General features: G+C 40.8%; 2 protein-coding genes across 2 annotated transcripts in view; one reads left to right on the top strand and one right to left on the bottom strand.

Moving 5' to 3' along the window:
• The window catches only part of LOC115687182 (40S ribosomal protein S13), a 52,699-nt gene that overhangs the window by 16,661 nt on the left and 22,552 nt on the right, over positions 1–13,486 (top strand). The window lies entirely within an intron of this gene.
• Positions 662–5,826, bottom strand: LOC115687164 (3-phosphoshikimate 1-carboxyvinyltransferase 2). Its single transcript, XM_030612639.2, has 8 exons — positions 5,164–5,826; positions 4,170–4,411; positions 3,516–3,669; positions 2,772–2,986; positions 2,572–2,689; positions 2,182–2,392; positions 1,167–1,228; positions 662–1,086 (listed from the first exon to the last, which is right to left on the bottom strand). The coding sequence occupies exons 1-8, from the start codon at positions 5,482–5,484 to the stop codon at positions 868–870; spliced, it is 1,542 nt and encodes a 513-aa protein (XP_030468499.2). The 5' UTR covers positions 5,485–5,826; the 3' UTR covers positions 662–867.

Below are 13,486 nucleotides of genomic sequence, written 5' to 3'. Positions count from 1 at the left end.
CTAACGACAGGTTAGCAATAAAGGGAGCGAAAACTCGTGACCATCGAACGACTAAGGCATTACACGTCAAGGCACGAGATCTCAAGTTCGACTCTAATCCATGCAAATCTGGAGTCTAGACCGCACGAGAGCAGAGGTAGTTCCACCACAAAACTACTAGTCTCGGCCGGGAGTAGCCTGCCTTTGACCGATTTGATGAGGAGAAATAACCCGGTGTACTCCGCATACCACCTTCTAGTTCTACGACAAATCCTACACGGGCCATATTAGTTAAACCAAGGACGTTACGATCTCCACAAGAAAGGGTGAATAGGCCGTCTTACCATGTTAGGTCACAATAGAAATATGTCCAGAACTCTCCCAAGAGCCGTAGCTCCGCAGATGGCTTGCGCATCTTGTAACGACAAAATTAACTGCAGCCCTTTCAAATGGCTCGCAGTTCTATCACTTTGTGAGAGTAAATACTTGGAACAGACACTAAGGCCTAAAGCTTAATGTCGATTATTTGCCTCATGAAAAGCCAGACTGCAAAATGTTGACATGGCTTGGTACTTACCGAACTTACAAGCAACTAATTGGCCGAACTTCATTAGTTGCTTCATCATGATCAAGCGGTTGTCTACAACTTACAGTACTAATGGACGACTCGCCTACACAAAAATTGGCTAGTACAGTTCCCCGATTATATTAAGATACGAGGCCCTCTTGAAACTTTATAGGTGAGATCCAAGAATACAGTCCAAGAAAGAAGAAAAAGAAAGGCATAGCTCCAATAATCATGTATAGGGAAACATACAATCAGACTACAGGGTATGACATTGCTCAGGGGTTGTGGTGGGCATTACCAACACGCCCGCTCACATTTTTTTAACGGCTTGTAACACTCTGGAGAACTTCGAAGTAGTCGGGGAAAGTTTTTCTTGTGCAACCTGGATCCTTGATAGTAACCGGAACGTCTGCACAAGCAGCAAGTGAAAAGGCCATGGCCATTCGGTGATCATCGTACGTGTCGATAGCTGTCACGTTCAGTTTCTCTGGAGGAGTAATCACGCAGTAGTCTGGCCCTTCTTCAACCGTTGCGCCCAGCTGGAAGAACCCAAATTTCACCTCAAAGAAGATCTAAAAACATGGACAAGGTTTAGATATTGCAGAAACTACAAGCTCACCTTTCTGAGCTCTGTGCATATAGCAATCATTCGTTCTGTTTCCTTCACTCTCCAACTTGCCACTGAAAACAAAGATTCAAAGGAGATTTTTCCTTGAGCAACTTTTTCAAAGAAATGACTTCAGAGATGAACAGTATGTAATAATTTCCTGATGCTTTGATGATAATAATGCTTTCCTAGTAGCATAAATGCACTAGTGCCAGGCACAGCTAGGCTGTTCTCTGCACCCACTGCTGACAGAAGCGGCTCTTCTTTTCTAATAAGCAATTCATATTTTCCTAATAGGGCCGCAAGAATTCATGGCTCACAAAGAGGTCACTCTATAAAGCACAAGAGGAAGGGGGACAACAAAAATTTAGGTACACTCGAACTGGAATGTCTACTTTGGCCGCAGAATAACCATAGAAGGTACAGTGCTGCTGTATAAGGGGCCTAGAGAATGAAAACGCCATCTTCCAAAACTATAGGCCTATCATATCCGAGGAAATAAGGCAATGTTCTTAAAGAAGAGGCATCTAGGTTCAACCACCTGTAAGATTGACTGTCAACTAGCTTGTGATAGCGGATTAGTAACTCAGTTAGGATGTTTTGCTTCTCAGGACAAAAATCCATAAGCTAAAAAGATCAAATCTCTCCCTAGAGAAAACACGAAAATTCCCAAAAATCAAATAACCCGCAAATCCTAACACCCAAACACCTAATCTCTCTCTCTCCCACCGGTTTTCGGTCGATGAGGTCAGAAGAGTGGTATGGGTATTTTGGAAGAAAGATGAAAATTTTATATATAGAGTTATAATATTAGTTAATGTCAAGTATAATGTGAAGTCTACAAACAAAATACAGGGGCGAAGTAGTGGTTTAAAAGTAGAAAATGCAAAGTTGTAATGGAGCAAAAGGTGAGTTTTACTTTTAGTATTATACCACTAACTTAGAACATGACTACACGTTGTATCCAACAATAGATTAAAATCAGATGCACACATTACGGCAAATGACTGACATAACTGAACCATACCATCTCTAATTGCAGTGGGCCCATCAGCAAAAAGTGCAACCACTGCAAGAGTCATGGCAACATCTGGCATTTTATTCATGTTGACATCAATAGCGCGCAAATGCTTTCTTCCAAACGAATTCCGTGGAGGTCCAGTCACAGTAACACTGTTCTCTGTCCAGGTGACTGTAGCCCCCATTTTCTCAAGGACTTCAGCAAATTTTACATCGCCCTGTATTAGAAACAGTTGACAATCCAAAGTTTTTCAGGCACATTTTTGATAGACGAGAAGCCCACGAATAATGTAACCAGCAACGTTTCTTCTCATAAAATAGGGACTATCATAGTTTAGTGATAAAAATAGTTAAAAGTTGAATCTTTAGGACAGAATCTGAGATTGGGTCTACATACCTGTAAACTACTTGTACCGCAACCTTCAACAGTAACAGTTCCCCCAGTGACGGCTGCACCTGCTAGGAAGTAACTAGCACTTGAAGCATCACCTTCCACATAAGCTTTTCCAGGAGTCCTGTCAATTTATGGATCGGTTAAACTGAAGATATGAAAACTGTTAAGTCAACCAACCACAAGGCACATAGCACAAGGACTACCTGTATTTCTGACCTCCTTGGACCAAGAACCTATCCCAGCTACCACTGTGCTCAACAGAAACCCCAAACCGTTCCATTAACTTTAGAGTCATCTCAACATAAGGAATGGAAATTAGCTTGTCAATGATCTCAATCTCCACATCCCCTAGAGATAAAGGAGCAGCCATTAGCAAAGCAGTCAAGTATTGACTACTTATGGATCCAGACAACTTCACCTGCAAATTCCCATAAGCAATACATTTTATTGGTGGACAATAAATTTCATGGTGATAAATGCTATCTTCAGAAACAGAATTTAATTCACGTAAGAGTAACATTATCACTCATAGTGGAGGCATTTACGGAGTTCTATCAAATTTTCTGTGAGATTCTACTTCGAGATCTAATCTCAGACACAGTCACTAGAAGCAATGAACAGGTAAAAGAAAATTCAGAAACAGTATAAAAAGCAAATCGCCTCCCAGGATGATAGACGTCCATTGGTCCATCCCATTTTCTCACTAGCTCTTTTAGACTTGTTTAGAGGGATAGGCCTGTGCAATAGACTGGTTGGGTAAAGAATGTGCACGAATGGTACCATGCCTATCCAATGGCTCTTGTGCCTCGCAGAGTAGGACTACTTGCATTTAGCCATCGTAAAGCTATATCAAATAACATAAATCTCGATAAATAAAACATGACAGTAACATTAATTGTGTAATTGTGTAATTTTGAAATGCTTAATGATTGCTAAAGCACACCCACCTTCCCCCCTGGAAGGCCACCCTTTGCATTAATGCGCACAGGAGGACAGTTTGTGCCGAGGAAACAATCGACATCTGCCCCAAGCTGCTTTAGACCAGTGACCAAATCTCCAATAGGTCGCTCCCTCATTCTCGGCACTCCATCAAGAACGTAGCTGAAGTAGTTTAAAGCAACAGATACATGAAGATCAATCAAGCACAGAAATGGAAGCAGATGAAAAGAGAATACTTTAGAAAAGCAATGCAAGTAGCTTGGAAAGATGAAACAATAACAAATATGAAGTGATGCAGCTGTGTTCTTAGATACCAATCAAAAATGCTTTTTCAAAAAATTTCTGCCAAAACAACATCAAGAAGAAGACACGCAGCCAGTACTACACACTTTAGCACAGACAATTTTTTTTATCTGGGCATGGGCATATGCTATCTCTCTATGCAATTGCCAGAATCAGTTTGGTTAGATGCTATAGTACATCAATGGAAGTACAATTCATAGTACTTAGTCTAATGATGTTATCATGTCCTATTTCTAGATAAATGATAAAGGCAAAAGGAACAAGTGCAAAAAATTGATTATCGAAACATCAAAAGCAACATCCTGAACTGCCATCGTTGTGTCTAAATTGCTTTGGCTAAATGGAATTGCACGGCATACCAGGAGTTTCCACCTGCAGCAGTCACTGCAGCTGTCAATGGACGAATTGCTGTCCCTGCATTTCCAAGGAAAAGTTGGACTTCATCTCTCTCTTTTCCAGCGGGAAACTGACCAGTGCAACCTTCCACGATGGCCCGTTTGATAGACTTGTCTTCCTCTACATTCAGACCAAGAGCTCTCAATGCTCCAATCATGTAATGGACATCATCACTATTCAACAAGTTGTCTACAACAGTTGTTCCCTGAATGCCAAATAAAGGAGAGAGAAATCAAAAGAAGAAAGAATGAGGACCATGTTTTATCAGAACAGAACCCGAAAACAAAGAATGAACCAGCCATTAAGATGCATACAATAGCATTTCTGTAGGAAAAAAATACAGAGGCAGATGCTTCATAGAATACTTCAATAGGAAGAGCGATGCCACCATCAAAAGTCAAACGTATACGACAGATTTTCGCAGCAGCTCATGTCAACAAATTCTTTTTAAGTTTACCACAATGAGTCATGGTCAGAGCAGAATATGAATAGAGATTTGTACATGTACCAACTGCTGTATGACTGTATAGCCATAGTACAGCAATGACGAGCAAAAGCTATTTTCCTTCCACAGAATTCAGCGAAATCGCAAGGTTCAAGATACGCAACCAATTCTAACATTCCCATTACTAAGTGTAGGACCAAGTGATCTGCAAGAGAAAGCATAATTACCATCACCCTCGCAAAAGTTTCTGATCAAGCACATAAAGGGCTAGTTTTTTTTAACCATAATTCACACACAAATTAAAATGTCTCTTGTCATTTCCTGATTCGATCAGCGCAAAAACTAGCACCTCTATTGCAGCACATTAGACTCCACCTAAAAAAAATCGCTCACTCCAAGCAAGAAGATCCACCATTTCACAGTAAACACAACAGCACAATTCACATCTAATTGCTGTAGAACAACCGAGAACCCCCTACACAACCCACAAATCAAAAAGGGCTTTCCTTTACCTCAGAGAGAGCCGCAAGAAGCAGAACCCTATTGGAAAGCGACTTCGATCCCGGCAACTTCACCGCGCCGGAGATCTCTTTAATCGGTTGCAACACAATCTCCGGTACCTGGGACGGCTTCTCAGCCGTGGCGACCGAAGCCGCGACCTTAAAGGAAGGAACTTTAACCGAAATCCCCTGATTCTTGCAATGCTTCTTCAGCTCCGAAACACCCAAGAACTGAGACCCCAAGGCAACCGAAGCGGCGAATCTGGGTCTCGAGCTCTTGGCAAGAACCTGCGTGTTCAGAGGGCAATTTGGAGTCCTGACGGCGTGGGCCATTGTCCTCTCTCCCCTCTCTCCTTCAAGAAACTCAGTCCTCGCTTGCCAAGATCGCGCTTCTGGGCTTCTGCGATGGAGGAGGTAATTAGAACGAATGGGGATGGGGGGTCTTCGCGTCGTGGTTGGTAGCGTTGGTGGAGTATTGACTCGCCACGAGATCTCTCTCAACGACCAACTCGGGCAGTTGCACGTAACAGGGGAAGTCTCGGTTTTTTGGCAAGAAATTACGTGAACGAGCGGCTCATGTCGGAGTGGGGTCGCATCATGCTTCGGGCGAAACCTCAGTGGCAAGTGTTTTGCGAGCTCGTGTCGTGATGTTTGGTTTGGGATGATTCGGAGTTGGTGAGTTGTGGTTGGTAAGGTAAAAGGGCCTGTCTGTGACGGGTTCGAGCGAGAAACGTTTTCTTGCGGTGTCGATTGCTCCTGCCCACCAACCCACCCCACTTACCCCGTTGTTTTGGGCCCCGGAGATAGCAGAGGGAGAAGATAAAGAGTTGCTGTCGTGTTCTTCATTTTGTCCCCTCTTATTTCTACTTCTTTTGCGGGATTAATTATCCAAAAACTTTTAAACCTATTGCACTTTTCAGTTCTAAACCTTTCATCTTTGCCAATCGAGTCTAGAATATTTTTATATTTTGCCAATTGAGTCAATCCGGTCAATTTTGGCCGAAAATCTCTAACGTGTATACTGGTCATCCCTCGTAAGACGGCGCTAACGTAGATAATTTTTAAAAATATTTTGATATTTTTTTGAATTTATTTATTTATTATTTTGTTTTTCCTTTTTTTTTTCCTTCTCCCTCCTCTAGCCGGTCGCTAGGCGTTAGGGATAGCCGATGACCCCTAGAGTTGAGGGCTAGCGAGGTCAGCCTCACCCAACCATGGCGAGGGCTAGGCGGGTGAGCTTTGCTAGAGGCCACTAGCGACCTCACCAACCCTCAGCAACCGGCTAAAGGATGAAGAAGGAAAGGAAAAAAAAAATAAAGAGAAAGAAAAAAAAAATTATAAAATTATAAAATTTTGTCCACCTTAGCGCCAAACGCGCTACGTAGATCAGTTCGCATCCACGTCAATGATTTCCCGCTGAAATTGACTAGATGAACTTAATTGGCAAATCATGAAAATGTTTAGTACTCAATTGGCAAAAGTGTAATAGATTTAGGACTTTTTTTACAATTTTTGCTTCTTTTGCGCAACTTGGTCAGCAGTCTCTTTTTGTGCTCTGTTTTCTTTGAAATTGCAATTGGTTTGGGAGACCAAAGATTCCATAGGAATAAAAGTTCAAAAACATATCTGGTTATGTCCTTTTCGGAGTCAAGATTAAGAAGTGGGATTTCATTTGAAAACAATACGATCTTTCGAAATGTAAATTTTTTTTTCACAAAAACCTCTTCTTTAGCATGTATTGATAAGAAAATGGAAGAAGTGTTGCTCATTTTAATGAAAATGAGTTGGATGGTCCTGCGCGTTCTTTCTTTACACTATGACATTTTCTCCGTAGGATGTCTCGAGTACATAGCTCAATAATCCTTCCATTGAGCAATGTGTTCCCATCCCACGAAGGGGATAGTGGGTTGCATATGTAGACCACCTCTCCCCAACCAACCACTTTGACACCACAATGCTTTACTTCTAAGACCAGGTCTTCCATGTACTTTAAGTTTCATAGGTTCGAGACTTCACTATGAACCTTTCTCGAGTTTTCGAGATGGGTTCTCGGGACTAATCGGGTTCCGGTTTGGGATTGGGGTCAATGGTATTGAACCCGACCCACTGCTATCCCTAATAGTTTAAAAAGTTTTATTCCGATGATTGGTTTTTTGGTACTTAAAGTGGCTAGATATAGAGTTTGTGGTAATAGACTCATTGTTAGACTACTACTATTAGGATTTGATGTGAAATCGAAAGGTGAAACGCTAAAATGATAGAAGCAAATTAATTTGAGTTTGAAAGGGGAATATTGACGCAGAGAAATAGCCAAGACCTCTTGTTTATAAATTAAGACATTCTAAAAAATATTTACAAGTATTTAGAATCCTCATTAGGGTAGTAAACATAAAAAATACTATCAAAAGACCTAAGCTCCGTTCGTTTCGCGAAAAATGTGACATTTTTGAAAATATTTTCTAGGAAGTCATTTTCTAGGAAAATGACAATATTTTCTGGTATTCGGCTGAAATGTGAAAAAGAATCGGAAAATATTTTCCAAACTTCACAATCTGGGCATACACTTGCCTTTAAGGCCACAAAGCAAACTTACTTGGCATCTCTGCTCCCTCACCATCGCCAAACACCCATCCCTTCCTCGAAATGTTTGTATTGGGAAAACTCATTCTCGATCGACATATTCGAAACATATTCGAAGCGGATTTGATCAATGCGGAAAATGTGCCCAATAACCATCAACTCGTATCACCGATCGTACAGGCATATCACAAAATGAACATACCCAATATTGTCACAGATTAAATGTCACTTTGCACTTGAAAGTGATCTTCGATTGTCTTTCGTACCCACTTGTGTTCTGGAGGAAAATCGGAGAAAACGTTACTTTCGAATGGGTGAGATATTTCGCATATGAAAAATCACGTTGATTTTTCCAAGGGGGTTTACTATTTATAGTAAGAGGCAAATAACCACCTTGCGGGCCTTTGTGGTTCATGGGTCAAGTTTGGCCCATCTTGGGCGGTCCACCCATTATGCCTTTCATCTCTCACTCGCCTACAATGGGCTAAATACAACTCTCTTCTTTGCAAAGTTCATATTAGCAAATAATCCATGCGACCAGCATACTATGAGAGCTCGTTGTTATATATCTGTTAGGAATATATAACAATTCAAATTGTGCATTATCCAGAGTAGAATCAGTATGTAGTTCCCTAGATCAATCAGTCACATTTGTATCTCTCATGATCTCATTTAGTATCTCATACATTGTATTCACAATTATGATTTACTCAAAATCATAATTGGTCGACCTATGAATGCAAATATAGAATGTGACATTATAAACAAATTAATCTTTCTCTTTCCTTAAACCTTTCCATTTCAGTCCAGCTCGCTTTTCTAGAAATGCCCTGTTAGACCGAATTATCATGATCATCGGCAACATCATAAGATAGCAAATACTGAATAGAATTTTTTAGAATAAGTAAGAGTCGTGAGGGCACTTAATTGAGAAACTATTTTCCTCAAGAGTCTCACATTGCTTAAAAGTTGAGATCATAACTTTTGCCAACTCCTATCGATCGTCCCATGCATACGTAATATGAAATACGTATTACGGTATTCTTTCCTTTCCCATAGAATGCATGTCTTTACTCTCAATACTGTACATGTGATAGTTCAGACATACTCAATGTCTAATTTCAGTTCACAAATCTATTCTATTCATAAGTATATATTAGAACTCACATCTGGCATTAAAAATAGATAAAGTGAAATATGTGGGTCATTTCACTTTCGGACATAATAATCTATATATCCTCATTTTAACATTTTGTTAAGGTGACGTCCATGCTTCAAGCCTGAGCTCTCAATTATCACCTAGATAACAAGCTTAAAACTATCTTATCTCTATTTATCATACAGTAAGTAGAAGCGATTACATGTGTGAGTGGGCTAATCTTTCATCATACCTTTTCCATAGAGTGCACTCAGCATCGACATTCATAAACGTCATACAAACACATAGGCATTGATAATAGCAAACTTCATTAATAGTGAACATCCAGGGAAAATTACAATATTCAGTATATCATATTTTATACAGTCCTAGAGATCTCACATGATCATAGATAACTTCTATAGGAATTAGCTTCGTCATAGGAACTGCTATTATCCTTTGCATGGATATGTACTGCACGTTCACTTCCTTTTGTGCAACCATGTCCTTGACATAGTTATACTTGATATCTATATGTTTGGTCTTTCCATAATACTTGGGATCCTTAGTGTATTCTATTGCTACTTGGCTATCGCAATAGACCAATACTGGGTTTGCAGCATTCTTAGTAACACCTAAGTGATACAAAAATCTTCCAAACCAAACAACTTCTTGTGTCGCTGTTGATAGAGCCACGAACTTGGCTTTCATTGTGGATAAGGCCACACACTGTTGCTTCTTACTGCTCCATGATAGGATGTCATTATTCAGTAAGAACACATATAGAGGTAGATTTTCTTTCATTTAAATCTCCTTTCTAGTCAGTATTAGTATAGCCTTCAAGGTGCAAATCACTTCCTATAAGTAAGCGCATAGTTGGCACTTCCCTTTAGACATCTCAGGATTCTTTTGACGGCAATCCAATGGGCTTGACCTTGATTGGATTAGTATCTATTTACCATTCCAACTGCATAACAAATATCAGGTCTCGTACACATCATAGCATACATCAAGCTTCCGACAACACTAGCATATGGAACTTGTTCCATTTATTCCTTTTCTTGTGGAGTCTTAGGACACATGCTGTCGCTCAATACTTCGCCCTTTGCAATAAGAGTATCTATTGGTTTACAATCTTGTATAAGAAATCGCTCAAGAATTTTATTCACTTACATCTCTTATGAAAGGGATAGGGATTTCTTTAAGTGATCTTTTGAAATCTTAACTCTAAGAATGTATATACCTTCATCTATATCTTTTATCTCAAAATTGGAAGATAACCAATTCTTGACTGTATTAACAAATTATATACTGCTTCCGGCAATTAGTATATCATCAACATATAAAGATAAAATCACAAATTGATCTTTGGATCTTTTGATATATACACAATTGTCTTTACTAATTATTACTAAATCATATGCCATTATGGCATTGTGAAAACGTTTATACCATTATCTCGAAAACTGCTTAAGGTCATATATTGTGACATTATGAATTCGACCCACTTCCGGGATCAATGAAATGGATGTATATTTCTCATTTCGTTTTAGTAAGTCTCGCCCGGAACTGATCACTCTCGAGATACTGACCAATAGGGAATGGCTAACTAGGAAAACGGTACGTGGACCCAAGAACTCGACCGTGAATCAAGCTTCGATTCCGAGGAACGACGAGGGAATATTTTGGGCTAGCGTGGGCCGATCCAAGAAGGGCGACGGATTTAGTTTGCCAACAATGTATGATCGGATCGCGGGTGATTCCGCACGACCGAGAGTACGCGTAGCAAACGATCCTAAACTTACTCCGAACGATCGCGACCTCCGGAACTAGCGATTGATCCTCGTGTTCTCTTGGAAATCGAGACCTTCGCGACTCGAGTAACCCTAGGTCGATACGCGTAACCCCTAAACAGCCGCCCGTTAGTGAGAGACACTAAAATCGCATTTGAGCGAAATTGATCGTTGAATTGAATTTGGACTTGAGTATCGAATTTCACGGACATACGCGACTAATTTGCAAGGACAACTTCGTATTAGTGTGGCCAATCATATTTGGGGTCGATATGATCGAAAAATGGAATTTTGGACTGGGAGTGGAAAATTACCATTTTGCCCTTGAGCCCTATGCATTAATTCCGAATTTTTGGAGGGTAAATTAGACTTGTTCAACCCCTATAGTGGCCGAAAATGTTGGACGAATAAGTCCCTCATCACCCTTGCTAATCCCCAAGTTGCCCCTAGATATTTTGTCCTAGATGTAATCCTAGCCCTTGGTTTTGGATAGACTTGATGGGTCTTCAAATCTTGGCCATTAGATCATTGTGTTTGTGACGCCCCTACCTCGGGGTCATTCATGCGACGTTCCGTTCATTATTATATTTCGTTACACACAGGCGGAAGCATATCACGGGACAATCACAATCAATATACACAGCGGAAATAAGACAAACAACATCATGAGCAAACCTTATGTTTACAATGCATACAAACATGTTTTAACAAGCCCTTCGGGCCATGACAACACATATTTCATAGCCGACTGAGTAACAAAACTCGGCTTGGGTGATCCTATCCCCTCTATGGCTTCTCGCTCCTCGCTTCTTCACCTTCACCCCGGTCCCGTCCGCCTGGCCATCTCACATCCCACCCGTGGCTTTATCCCGGAGCCGGCCCGCCCTGAGGCACCAAGTCCGTTAGGGCCTCATCGAACATCACAAGCGTCGTGACTCGACGGTAGGCGCGGTCTTTACTGACATCTATCACGGTGAGCACTTCGGCTCTCTGCTCCACGGGATTGCCAACGCGGGCTGGGGGAGACGCCATCTTACGGACCTGAAAAAGGGGAAACAACGGGGGATGAGTCGGGGAGATTCAGCAAGTGAAAACACTAATATCAAGCGAGGACGAGACAATCGTCGTTCACACAAGTCAATTCTTACCGTACCGGCATCAATGGCATTTAAAATAGCAAAGTCATGCTACAAAACCAACCAAACAAACATCAAACGTGAGTATCACACATGAACATCATTAGATGAGAAACAACGAACAACCATGAAACCAAGAAACGGGCCAACCAACCCATGTTACAACGTATCGCAACTTCCTTTCCCGATATTAGGGAATTCACTTACTCAACGACAAATAAAACTAGGGAACGGAGGGTCGAGACGGGTGAGCTCGGGAAATTTTGGGCTCTTTCCTTGCTTCCTCCTTGTTTGGCCGACCAAGACGAGGCCTACCAAGGCCAAACCGTGGTTCTTGGATGGGAACGAGTAGGAACACGGGCCGGTTTGGGATTGTTTTGGGCGTGAGCTTCTCGGCCAAAGTGAGAAAAACAAGAAACAAAGGAAGAAGAAGATGATGGTGAGGTTGGCGTGAGAGAGGAGAAGGGGGGGGATTTCACGTGAGGTTTCTTGCTTCCTTATAGCCAAATAGGCTTGGAGAAGAAGCCAAGTATTAATGTGCACACTAGTCAAAAGTCATGATGGCTTGTATTTAATGTCATTAAAAGCTATTAATGTACTAAAATGATGACGAGGCTAACATTATCTCTTCCTCATTGGTTCTCCTCTCTCTCTCTCTCTCTCTCTCTCTCTCTCTCTCACGGCTACTCCCTCTCTTTCTCTCTTGGCCGAATGGCCTCTTTCAATTTATCAAACCCCAAACTTGCTCCTCACTCAAGACTATTAATGCTTGTCATGATGAAGAGGCCTCCAAAGTCTAAGGTCATGATGGATAGCATTAAAGTTCATTAATGAACTATAGCCAAAGGATCACGATGAAGAGAGCACAATGAATCCAAGCCACTAATGATTTCTCTCTTCCTTTCCCTCTCTCGGCTCTCTCTCGGCTCACTCTCGTTTTCCCCCTGAGACGGCCTCCAATCAAAGCATAAAATATCTCATTTGAAAGCTCAAAACGTATGCTTTAAGTCACCAGAAGACACCAAGTCCAAATTCCAACGTTCTCGTATAGAAAATGCCGAATCTTTGAAATCTGACAAAACCGGACAGCTTTGCACTGTTCACGAAATTGGACTTGAAAATATAGTAAATGGACTCCGAAAATTCTCAAATTTGAATATGTCATAAACAAGGCCTTAAAAAAAAAATTTCATGAAGAATAAAAAATCTAAATCTCTCTGTAAACACTATTTTTAGTAGCTCAAAGACAGACTAAAAACAGTTCGCTGGAACAGACTTCTTGTTTCTCAAAGTAAGCTCTGTTCAGAATCCAAATCATCTCGAAAAATTCCCAAATCTATATACGTTATAGAAAAGGACGTTCTCAACAACTTTTATGAAGGAAACTTTTCCAAAATCAGCCCAGAAAATCTTGTAGAAAATAAATACGGTGTGAACATCACCGAAATACCCATTCTGGGCAGTTTCACACGGTCCGAAAATCAGGCCATTGTACCACTCATATCAACTCCAAAAATTCTGAAATTAAAGTATGTAAAACTTCAAGATGTTTGGAACAACTTTCAAGAAGGAAGTATTCATAAATTCGGATCACAAAAGTCTCCCCAAAATAACAAAATAAAGGGGTACAAAGGATCCGAAATAGGGTTTTCCAAAACAAGAGTAAAAATTTTAGTACCCATTGGAAA

The sequence above is a fragment of the Syzygium oleosum genome, unplaced genomic scaffold (genome assembly GCF_021117445.2).
Source record: "Syzygium oleosum isolate NSW1041296 unplaced genomic scaffold, Sole_v2.1 Sole_v2.15, whole genome shotgun sequence".
Taxonomy (NCBI): domain Eukaryota; kingdom Viridiplantae; phylum Streptophyta; class Magnoliopsida; order Myrtales; family Myrtaceae; genus Syzygium; species Syzygium oleosum.
This window is presented reverse-complemented; position numbering and strand designations above follow the sequence as displayed.

What these genes read in the sequence shown, in the direction of transcription:
- LOC115687164 (XM_030612639.2), bottom strand. Translation starts at nt 5,484, where the DNA reads ATGGCCCACGCCGTCAGGACTCCAAATTGCCCTCTGAACACGCAGGTT. An exon ending in GCTGCAGGTGGAAACTCCTG is followed by an intron (nt 3,670 to 4,169) that starts GTATGCCGTGCA and finishes AAACTACTTCAG; the next exon opens with CTACGTTCTTGATGGAGTGC. An exon ending in GCCCACTGCAATTAGAGATG is followed by an intron (nt 1,229 to 2,181) that starts GTATGGTTCAGT and finishes CTTTGTTTTCAG; the next exon opens with TGGCAAGTTGGAGAGTGAAG.